This window comes from Hydra vulgaris, chromosome 12 (assembly GCF_038396675.1).
Source record: "Hydra vulgaris chromosome 12, alternate assembly HydraT2T_AEP".
NCBI classification, from domain to species: Eukaryota; Metazoa; Cnidaria; class Hydrozoa; order Anthoathecata; family Hydridae; genus Hydra; species Hydra vulgaris.
The window spans coordinates 79,532,487-79,545,403 of NC_088931.1; the positions used below are offsets into that span (position 1 = coordinate 79,532,487).

A 12,917-nucleotide genomic window follows, 5' to 3' on the forward strand; every position below is an offset into this window, starting at 1 on the left:
GACTGTTTAAACCTTATGTTTTTTGCAAGTGCTTTAACTTTAAATTTTTATTTATTTTTTCTTAGCCTTATAAGAATATGAAATCGACAAGTGAAACTTTTCTAGGTTGCTTGTAAAAGTTAGATTTAATTTTTGGCAGAAATATATGTTTATGTTTCGGCTACACATCTATACCTTCAATAGTAAATACTAGAATGTGAACATGGCTCAAAAATCTCTGAAGAATAGTCAAATGACCAGACTGCAAAATTTTGAAGAACCATTAGATTATACATTTATGTGTCTCACTACAATCGGTGGTAAGTAGCATTTTTTTTTTTAATAATATATTTTTCCACTTAAGTGCTTGATATTCTTAAAAGACCAAAACAATTATAAATAAGTAGTTATCCAAATTAGCATGTTGTTCTTATTAAGGCGTAAACACTGCACTATGAATAGGAACACTAAATAAAAAAAATTTTATGAAAAAGAATTGTGATACTCAGTGTATAATAATTAATACACAAATTTGTCGTACAACACTTAGCCAATATTATTGGTTTTTGTTATTGATTATAATAGTAACTTATAAGTATTTTGGCAATAGTTTATTAGAGTGTTAATGCGATTTGTAAAATTTTTTCCTGTAAATTGCAATCAAGTAAAGTGATAGATTGGATTAATACGGTATTTTCAAGGTTAGTTAATTACAGATGCATCATTTTTGTAAGCAGACTTTAGTTTTTTATAAAGTAAAAGAGATGAATGGCTTTGTTGACCTTAAATAGTTAAATAATTTCCAAATATGATGGTAAACTTTAACACATAATGGATCCTTAGCACACACGCTAAAAAAGGAAGAATTGGTGGCAAAAGTCAGCGCATTTATGTTAAACTTAAAATTCCAAATTTATATATGATAAAAATATAAAGTAACTATTTTTTTAAATCTTGCTCAAAAAGACAAGATAACTCAAGAGTGTATTAAATTACTAGGAAACCATTCCTAGCAGTTCAAATGCTAGTATTTATGTAAGACATTGGCTTAAAGGCTATATACCAGTTATCGTTTATCAACATAAAACATTTATTGTTTATAGACCAAAATTTAATAAAGTTTGTCTTGATTGTTACAACTAAATTCAGATAACAAATCAGGATTATTTTGTGAATTTATTAGAAACTGAAATAAATTTCAAATAAAATTGATTAAAATCCTGACAATTGAATTTTGAAACACATTTAAAAAATAAATAAAGTAATGACAAGTTTAAAATGTCCAATTATTTTTACTGGTTTTGATAAAAAATTACTTTATTTTGTGAAGGTATAGCAAACTTTTTATTGAAGATTTAAAAATATTTCTTTGTTTTACTCATTATAATAAGTGTAATGTTGATATTAAATGCACGATTTAAACATTGAAAAAATACAATTTTTTTACTAAAAGTCACATCAAAAATTTACTTACAATGTTCTATTCCTGGTCATAAAGATCCATGCTGGGACACAAGACTTTCAGAAGAAAAATAATTTATGCGTGGGTTCCTCTTTTTTAATTATTTAAATGTTATTAAACATTTATATGTTGTGCAACAACAACAACCATTGTAGTTGTAGTACAAACATTTAAATATTTAATCTATTTACACATATATGTGCAGTATATTTGTATATATACACACATATATTTATATTTTAAAACTTATTATAATTATATTTATAAAATGTTTTTTGTTTGTTTTTGTTATATTCAAGTGCTTTGTTATTATTTTATTCTAACTTTATTTTTATCACTGTATCTTGTATTATATAAGACACAGTTATATATTAGGCTGTGAACCATGATGCATATATATATATATATATATATATATATATATATATATATATATATATATATATATATATATATATATATTCCTACAGTTAGACATCTAAACTCACCAATTGTGGTAATAAATAGCTCTTAACGACTCTGTGTTATAAGAAGACAAACTCAAGTACACTTTATGTAAAAACCATTAAATTTAAAAGAGGAAACTAAATAAATTTTATCAATTTTTTAAGAAATTGCAAGAAGTTAACCCTATAGACTGTAACGCTTTTTATTTATTTAATAAAAGTTCTGAAAAATACTCTAAATGTTTTTGTTTCTATTTTTTACTGCTTATATGCATCGATTTGATTCCCATCACATCCACCATGCTCAACTTTTTTCTCCGTACAGCAGCCTTGCTTGTCAAGGTTTGCACTTAAGGGTTGTAACCATAACTAATGTTTCCTCCTCAATTGAATGGCCTTCGTGGCCTTGGAGAGATGAATTAAATTAAAATTAAATAAATCACCTAAATACTTAAAGTTGTTGGTTGTATGAGTAAGGAAAACATAAAGATTGGTGAGAGTTTTAAAATTTTGTTGATGTGCGAGGAAAAAAACTAGACAGATAACAAATTTTTATATCATGGAGGAAAAAGTCAAGCAACAATGAGTTTTGGTTAAATTTTTTGATTGAACTTTGGATAATTATTTCTACCAATCATGATTCAAGCTCATTTGAGCAGCAATCATGATTGGTAGAGAAAAAAAAGAAAAGAAAAAGAGAAGAAAAAGATACAACCTTATGATGATGATAGAGTGGCTCAAGTTTGGCCTTGTCTGAGAGTGAGAGGGTTGTTATATATAAGAATTTCAACAATATTGTGATACATTTAATTCTGGTAAGTTGAATATCTGGTAATTTGAGCTTTTGTTATCTTGAACTGTATTATTTGGTCTCTTGAAATCATTTTATTGGTTATTAATAAAAATCTTTTATTGGTTGTTAATAAAAATCTGGTGAAGTCAAACCTTGGATAACTTGAACTTTGTTTAGTGGAACCATTTTTTCATCCTCCTTCAGCAAATTTCTTCTGTTGACTCAAACTTTTTGTATGTGAAATTAAGATATCAAAATAACTTGATTAAATTTATTATTAAGTCATTATTTTTAAGTCATTTTTAAGTCATTAAAACATCAATAAAAGTAGCCAAATTTTTTTTATATTTTTTGATTGCATTTAGATCTGAATAGAATAGTAATAAGATCTGAATAGAATAGATTGTTATCTGCTAAAAAATAGTGTTAAAATAAAACTGTAACAAAATAAATCAAAATAGAATGATTTAAAAAAAAAATTACTTTAATGTTCCAATAAATTATTTGCCAGTTTTTTGACACAGTTTTATGACCAAATAGTAAGGAAGTCATAGTGTTGCTAAACTTTTTTCAATGTTATCTTTCAAGAGCAAAGAGTAAATACAATACGCAACATCTTTTACTGAAACATTTACGTTTTTGTTGGTATAATGGTAGATATTTAATGTTTATACTTTAGCATTGAATAAGGAAAAATCACTTTAACTTGAACTAATACCTCAAATCAGCCAAAGTTCAACTTAATAGAAGTTTGCTTTAGTTACATTCGTTTTCTTGAAAAGTTTAAGCATTTTCAATTTGTTTGCAGTAAATAACTGAGTTATTTAGAATTAAAACCATAAGCTACTACAAAAAAGTGATCAGAGTAAAGATCGGCTGATTCTAAACAATCAATAGGAGAAGACTTTTTGTCAAGACAAGAGTAGAAAGTTGAGTTGTCAGCAAATAGAGCTACTTTTGATGTAAGATTGTCAGAGAGATTGTTATTGTATATAAGAAACAAAACAGGAGCATAGATAGAACGTTGAGATTGTAACCATCCTCTTTTCCAGTAATTTTTAAAGTTACTTTTCTTTGTTTCTAGTAACCCTTAAAGTTACTGGAAATAAAGACAAGCTGAAGCTTTTGAGAATGAAATTGAAGGAAATTTGGATAGGTCAGTGTGCTTTCTCGAGTTTTTTAAAATTGAAATAACTTATTATTTATTATTATTTATATGTTATTATTTAGCACTTGTTAATAGTTTAATTGAAAAAAGTTCTGAAGAACACTTTTGACTGTTATGGAAATGTTATGTGAACCGCAAACCATACAAATGATTAACTAAGTTTTGACATTGGAAGCCAAAGTGATTTGGATGTCTAACAATGGGTTAGTCTGTTTAACTGAAATACCAGGAAGAATATGGCCATTAGATTCAATAGTTAAATTAGTGGAAAAGTTCCTTGCAAATAACTCTGCTTTATTTTGGGGAGAAGTAACAAGATCATACCCATGAATTAGAGATAGAATGTTAGACTTACTTTAGTTAATGACACTGTTGAAGAATTGCCTTGTCTTTAGAATCTAACATCTAAAAATAGATACAAAATTTAGTAAATTGAGAAAAATGGAGCTTAACATAAGACATCGTATAATAAAAATGACTCATATAATAAAAAGACATTTGTTCTCAAGAGAGATGTTCTTGTAAAAAAGATTTAAAAAAATGATTATGGTTTAATATAGCAACTGCTCAAGAAGTTGAAAAATGTGGAGTTGCAAGCTTGACTTGAAATCAACAAGAAAGTATAAGAGCTTAAATACCTGCTTGGATCCAGTTGAATCGGTAAGAGGCGTATTTATGCATACATAATATGAATATATATAGACATTAGAAAAAAACTTATATCAAACAATAATTTTCAGAGAAGATTAAAATGATTTGGGTATTAGCATGTAGAGAGGTAGCAGTTTCAGGAGAAAATAGTAGATGTAGAAGTAGAAAACCTATAGAGAATGCATTACATATGGTATGAACAAAATTTAGTAAAGGAAAAAAGATTCGTTTATATTTGAAAAATAGCATAAAAGGAAGGCTAAAACCTGATGATGATTATGATAGTCATGTTGATCATAATGATGTTATATATAAATATAAATGAATATATCTATATATATATATATATATATATATATATATATATATATATATATATATATATATATATATATATATATATATATATATATATATATATGTATGTATATATATATATATATATATATATATATATATATATATATATATATATATATATATATATATATATATATATATATATATATATAACATAAAATAAATTTCAAATAAAAAAAAAATTAGGATGTATTGAAGTTTATACAGGCCTTTTAATTTTTTACAAAAACTGTAAAAAATTAAAATTTTCATTCATAAAAAATAACTGTTATAAATAAAAGTTAATTTTTTTTAAATGCTGTTAATGTGGGAAATAGCCATTAATGGCCAATTTGTTTCATACAAAATTTTCTTCAATATCTTTAAATTTTTGTATTTTTCAGACTTAATTTTTTTTCAATTTCTATACAAGGTTTTTTTTATCTATCAGTTTGAATAGTTTGTATTATATAGTTTTTGCAGGAAGACAAGAAAATTATAAACATCATCTACAAATGGATTGCTTTCTATTGACCTGGGTAAATATGTTTTCATATAATCTCACTTTAGAGAAGTAAACAAAGATTTTTATGGCTGTCTTCTTTACTTACAGTGATGTAATCATTTGATAAATATATATCTATTCTTGAATATAATTTTGATAAAATGGTAGAATGAGATCACCTACATTTTCAAATATTTTTGCATGATGTTTACTTGCTTATTAATGGCTAGTTTTATAAATGTATTAGATTAATAACATTTTTGTTTTAGTAACCATATTCATTGTTGTGTATTATTGCTTGCTTGATTTTCAATAAATGCTACTTATTGACTTGGAAAGATTTTTGCTTCTAAACTATCCTGAGTTTTATTTGAAAGATGGTAAATCACATTCTTATTGTATAAATTATAAATCAAAAGTAGCATGTTTAGAATCCATATTTTTTTTTCCCCTCTTGCTTGTCTTTAATAAGCATCCCAAAATACTTCTTATAAACTTTCTAATACTTTGTGAAATGTTCAGATATTGCTTAACATCTGTGATACTAATTAAAAGTTAGATGACTCATTTTATAGATGAAATAAAAGTTGTTTGAGTTTATTAACTATACTTTTTTTGACACCTAATAACTCAATATTTCATTCAATTACTTCTTTAATTGGTATAAGCACTGAGAATTTGTCATGCTAACTAAAAAAATAATTTTAATTTTATAAAACTATATTTTAATTGGTAAAAATTGTCAAATATTATCTGATAATTTCAAATTTTGATTTAAGTATAAATGAGTTGAAAATCAAATTTACTGGCAAATTATTGAATCAAACAACACATCTTTTTCACATCTTGAATCAAACAACACAACAGTTCTTTAAGAAGGGGCTCCAGCTACAAAGTTATAGTATAACACAATGTTTCAGCATAAAAAAAAAATTTGTTGCTTTGCTGTCCTAGATCAGCAAATCTTAATCCTATTACAGGGTTATTAATTTTTATATGCATGTCTACTCATTTTTATATGCGTGTTTATTCATTCTTATATGCACATTTATATATTCTTATATGTGCATTTATTCATTCTTATATGTGCATTTATTCATTGTTATATGCGCATTTATTCATTCTTATATGCGTATTTATTCATTTTTGTATGCGTGTTTATATGCGAGTCAACCACCCAAAAAATCTCTAATATATTTTTATATAAACAATAAATAGCCTTTTATGTTTTTGTATAGATATTTAAAATATAAATTAGGTTGTTTATATATATATATATATATATTTATATATATATATATATATATATATATATATATATATATATATATATATATATATATATATATATATATATATATATATGTATACACATAATATATGTATACAATTAATATATATATACAAATAATAGAGAATACATAATATTTACAACAACTTTCTATTATATGTTTGCAACAACAACATTCCATTTGGTAGGAAAGTCATTTTTTTTGGCGCTGAGAGCTGAAGTTGTAGAAGCATGTATAAAATGTTTACTACATAGGCAATAGTGCAAAAGTTTGCATTAACTGAAAAATGTGAGTACATGATGGGTAAGGAGAGTTTTCACAATGGGTATTGCAAATTATATGAATCAGGAAAGCAAGATGAAGGAAGCAAATTCAAAAGAGCTGATGTTCAAGGAAAAAAACTAGACAAATAAGCGCTTTTGGAGTACTTAGGAACAGTCACAGAAAAAGGATGAGACTTAATTGAATGACGAGTAACACGAGAATGAATTTTAGTTGATGGCACAAGAGACACTAACTTTTTAGAGCAGTGGCCATTATAGTATTTGTAGAAAAGAGAAGCAACATTACGACGGTGTAATAATGGTTGGAGTTTGGCTGCAAGAGCAGATCCAACTATGTTCACAATGTGTTTTTGCACCTTGTCTAAAAGAGAAAGGGCATCATTAGAAGAACCGCCCCAGATATGGCAACAGTATTCCATACAAGGCCGGATTTGAGATTTATAGAGATAGAGAATAGAATCCAAAGTAAGAATGTGATGAGCTCGATAAAGACATGCAACCTTAGCAGATGTTTATTTTGCAATTGATTTGATATATGGTTTCCAAGAAAGATTGGAAGTAAGAGTTAATCCTAGATGATGAAGTGTAGATGACTCATCGAGTACGAAGGTTCTTTTAAAGAGTATATTGAAACACCAAATCAGTGCATTAATAGAGAAACGGCTTAATTGTCAAAGAGATATTTGAAGATTATGAAAGAGATGGTTATGCTAAACGAGTTATTTTAACACTTACTAATGTGGATTCACTGTCAATCATTGAGAAAGTGCTCAAGCATTTACCGGGAGATCAATGCATTTTTAAGTGGTGATTAAATTGAGATTTACAATCCAAATAAAAGAAACAACTTTCCTGTTCAGTTTTTTAAACAAGTTTATTTCTACTGTTTTGCCACTTCATTGTTTAAAATGTAAAATTAATTATGTTATTGAGAAATTTATTAAAACTTGCGATGCAATGGTATTCGAATGAAAGTTAGTGCTCTTCAAAATAACTTTATTGATGCTGAGGTTTTAACAGTTTTTTCTGGTGATAAATGGGTATTTGTTTATCTAGTTTTGTTGACTTTATCAGATTCTTTTTTTTTTTTGTTCTAAAAAGTCATCAGGTCAAACGTTTGATGGAGTTGGTGTATAATAAAAAAAATTGTGTTTCTCTCATTGCCAACAATATGTTGCGTGTTAAGAGCATTAAAAATTTTTTTTTTTCAAAATTGATAAACATACCATTCAAGGAATGATAAACATACCATTCAAAATTGATAAACATACCATTCAATTGATAAACATACCATTTAAAATTGATAAACATACCATTCAATTGATAAACATCCCATTCAAAATTGATAAACATACCATTCAAGGAATGATAAACATACCATTCAAAATTGATAAACATACCATTCAAAATTGATAAACATACCATTTAAAATTGATAAACATACCATTCAAAATTGATAAACATACCATTCAAGGAATGATAGGCAAAAAGTGTTTCACAAATAATGTTATATTTTCTAATCTTTTGAAGTTATTATCTTTAGGTTTTTCATTTTGAAAATTCATAGTTCGCAAGCACAAGTTGAACTTCTGTTGACTTTAGTTACTATTTGTACTTTTTACTTATTATTTATACTTTTTATTTATTTTATTATTTTAATGCATTATTTAACCAAATTTGTAAGAAACTCATAAATTGCATGTTTTTTATAAGTATTAATATTGTTTTAAACATTGAATGTAAAATTCCAAAAGTTGGATTTACGAAATGACATAACTTTTGCATAATTCAATAAATGATTTACAAACTGTGTTTCTTTTTTTTCGAATATATACCTAATTGATTAATGATTATTGTTTTACAATTACAAAAAAATTAATATTTAACTTAAGGTATTATGTTCATAACCAATTGTGTAGAGCTAGAGCTAGGTTGTGAAATTAGCCAAGCAAGTGTTGTGACTTGCAGTGCATGCAGAGCGAGGCTTTTAGACAAGCCAAGCAAGTGGTTTGCAGTATTTTTAGAGCTAGGCTGTTATGCTAGCCAGCTATTTTTTTATAATTAAAGTTCTATTTAAAAAAAAAATGTTTAAAGGTGTAGAGCAAGATTACTGACCTTGCCAGCCAAGCGGTTTATTAAGTAGAGATATGATACCATTTAGTCCCAAGAGGTTTTACTGTTGTATATCATGGTTCTGTTGTCTAGCCTCTCATAATTATTTAGAAAAAACATGTTTCTGGTAATATTTAGTGTAATGTAATGTGAACCTACAAATATCTTATGCTAAGTGCTATTTCTTTTGCATAACTGTAGTGATTTTATTGTTTTAATATTTTGTGTTGATAGACAGCTAAGCTTACCTTCCTATTGGTGTCTGTTGTTAAAAATGATTATGGTTAGTTTCATTACTCTACTGAACTACTGTTAATCATAAAAGGCAATACAACATTTGCTATTACCATAATAAAATCTGTTTAAATCACTAAATCTTTAGTGTTGTTAATAATTTTGCTCTTTGAATAAGATTTTATAGTTGCCTTTTTTTTTTAAGATTGATCCCATTGCAAAAATGATATTATGATAAAGTAATTTTTGTCAATGTCATTATTTTAATACATGTTTAATCAAGTTTCAAAGCTTGTAGTTAAAAAAAATACACACACACCCAAGGAAACAAAGGCTTTTATGTTATCAGAGCCGATGACACCAGGGGACCAGGCTTCTCCCCCCCCTCCCCAATCACTTTTTTTTCTAAAGGACTTTTTTTTTTATGATTCAGACTTATCATGATCCATTTTATGGGTTCGGATTTTCTAGTATATATAAATGCCTTTGCTTTGTACACCTAATATATTTTTTTACTATCTGTGGCCAAAATTTTGCATACATTTTTGGTGTTTTTTTATATAATTTTTGGTGTTTTTTAGTATTAATATTAAATCTAATTTTCAAGATATTGATATCTTGAAAATTAGATTTTTAAAATTTAATTTTCAAGATATCAATATTTCCTATAAATAAGTATATTTTTGTACACTGTACAGTTTGTGACATATACAAAGGCTAGTCAGGGCTGTGCAGTGTTTTCAAGATTGTAAAATATGAATTAACTTTGCAGAAACACAGGTCTACAACATAAAAATGTTTCAAATTAAAAAGTGATTTTTATAGTATTTTCAATGCTGATTTCGGGAAAAATAGTGAAAAAACTCCATCACGTACAGTTATTTCACAAACTGCTTGTCTAGTTTTAGCTTTTTCGATATTTTTTATAAATAGTTCAGTACTCTAGTAAGTTTGAATTTTGGTTTTTAAGATCTCAACAAACTGTTATTTAGCCTAAAGTACAAGTTTTTTTATGGACAATGGCTACCAGAGGATGTATAAACTCACCAGATTGCTTCTGCTACATTTGTGGTAACTATACCATTAAAAAGCGACAGAGAAACATCTCCGATTTTATTGAAAAGGTACATTTTGCCTATTTTGGGATAAAGTTAGGCAATCAAGATAAGTTTTGGGCTCGACACGAAGTTTGTTCAGTATGTGTTGAAGAACTGAGGCAATGGTTTCAAGGTAAAAAGCAGTCCTTACGTTATGGAATGGTTTAGAGGGAGCCCAAAAGTCATAGTGATGACTGTTATTTTTGTTCTTGCAGCGTACAAGGTTTCAATTTGAAAAATTGAAATCTTGTACGTTGAAAACCTTGTACGTTGAAAATACAATCCTGGCACAACCAATCCCATTCCATTCTCACAATCTGAACTGAACAATTTAGTTAGAGACCTAGGTCTTCCTAAAGACTCGGCAGAAGTTTTAGAATCTAGATTGAAAGATAAAAGTATGTTGGCTCCGGGTACATCCTATTCTTGGTATCGATCAAGGGAAAAGGAATTTGTATCTTCCTTCTCTCAAGAAGGTGACGTGGTATTTTGCAGTGATGTTCCTGGACTTATGGCATTTTTCAAAATAGAATATGCTCCTGATGAGTGGAGACTTTTTATCGATTCCTCAAAAAAAAGCCTAAAAACAGTACTTCTGCACAATGGCAATAAGTATGCCTCTATGCTAGTAGGACACTGGGTGCACTTAAAAGAATGTTACAAAATCCTTGAACTGGTTTTAAACAAACTCAGACCACAAATGGACATTGTGCAGGGTTTTAAAAGTTATTTCAATGCTGCTTGGTCAACAAAGTGACTACACAAAGTTCCCTTGCTTTCTCTATGAATGGGACAATCAAGACAGTAAGCAGCACTACATAAAAAAAGTTTGGCCACCGAGAAAAACCTTAGAAGTAGGGGTTAAAAATGTTGAGAGGAAAAGTCTTATAGATCCCAAAAAGGTGTTACGTCCACCACTTCACATTAAGTTGGGGCTGATGAAACAACTTGGTAAGGCATTGCCAAAAGAAGGGAAGACTTTCAAATATCTTAGTGGGCAGTTTCCTGGTTTATCCAAGGCAAAGCTAAAGGAAGGAATCTTTATCAGACCAGACATTAGAAAACTTATGAGAAATTCTAATTTTTTGGACAAAATGGAAACAAAAGGTAAAGCAGCATGGATATCCTTTAAATTAGTTGTTACCGGTTTCCTAGGAAACAACAAAGATCCAAACTACAAGACTTCACATCTCGATTACTTCCAAACCTTGGTGATGTAAGTGAAGAGCAAGGTGAAAGATTTCACCAAGACATCAAGGAAATGGAAAAAAGATATCGGGGTAGATGGAACATCAACATAATAACGGACTAGTGCTGGATGTTGAAGAGAGATAATTCTGAACGAGTCCTCAGCTGTAAAAGCAATAAAAGAAGCTTTGACAAAAAGCAAAAACGTTATTATAAGCACTAATAAGCTGAAAGAGAAATGTAAGTGTTCTTGAAATATAGTTTAGAAGATGATTTATACATAAAATAAAACTCTATAACATTTGAAAAAAGTGAAAAATTGGTCAAATTTTGTTATTTTACCCAAAAATAATCCCTTTTTTATGAGAAAACATGGCGTGACGAGAAAAAAATAGGTTGCATTTTCGAAATCAGCGCTTAGAAATACATAAAAAACAGTTATTAAATTTCAAACAACTTTTTAAAAAAATTTTTTGCAGACCTGTGTAATTATTCTAATTATTGTGTTACTAATTACAAAAATACTTTATTTGATTAATAAGCAGTAATATCAATACAAAGTTACTGTTCTTAGATTGTTTAGAAGAAGAATCTCGGAATCACAATTTTAAAAAGATCAAACCATCTGCAGTAAGTTTTTTTTCTTTTAAAGGAAATTTTTTCGTATGCATACAGATTTTTAATATGATATGCCCACTGTTTTTCTATTACATTATTTATACAACACTTTTTTTTGGATTACATATTGGCTTCTGAAGAAGTCCTGACAAAAATACATTATCTAAACCAGAATAAAATTTCTAAAATAAAAACAAACAGGTTTAAAACTATTTTTAGACACTACAATAAAAGCTTTTCTAAATCATAGCAAAGGAATTGTTCGTTTCTCATCCCATTAAAATCACAACAAATATTAGGCTATTATAATATTTTCATAATATATCAAATTGTGGCAATATAGATTTGCAGTGTTATTCACTTTTTCTCGTATGCTAGACCACTTATTATTACAGAGTATTTGACAAATTAAAGTTTCTATTAAATGCCATAACCCGATTCCCCCTGTAAGTAGATAGCAATTTAAAATCGTTTTACTTTCAGATTCCTCTTTACTCATTGAATCCACTCTCCTATGTTTGGGCTACCTCCATTAATGAGTTACAGTATTTAACAATGCGTTTGTCGAGACACTTGTAAATAAAAAATATTTTTTTTAAAAACTGCTAATTATCATTGTTTATTTTTATTGTAAAATTGATTCGTCTCAATTAGTTAATTATTTTTTTCAACTAACTTGTCACAAAAAAAATTAAGTTTCAATTTGCAAAGTTACATCTCAATTATCTTTTTTAAAGTTATAAATTTTT

At 27.4% G+C, this 12,917-nt stretch overlaps 1 protein-coding gene across 1 annotated transcript in view; it reads left to right on the forward strand.

Moving 5' to 3' along the window:
- The window catches only part of LOC100202386 (leucine-rich repeat-containing protein 51), a 24,307-nt gene continuing 11,390 nt past the window's right edge, over positions 1-12,917 (forward strand). The window contains exons 1-2 of the mRNA XM_065814586.1: positions 1-299; positions 12,125-12,180. Of these exons, the coding sequence (XP_065670658.1) occupies positions 203-299; positions 12,125-12,180 (153 nt within the window). The 5' untranslated portion in view covers positions 1-202. The remainder of the gene's footprint in view (positions 300-12,124; positions 12,181-12,917) is intronic.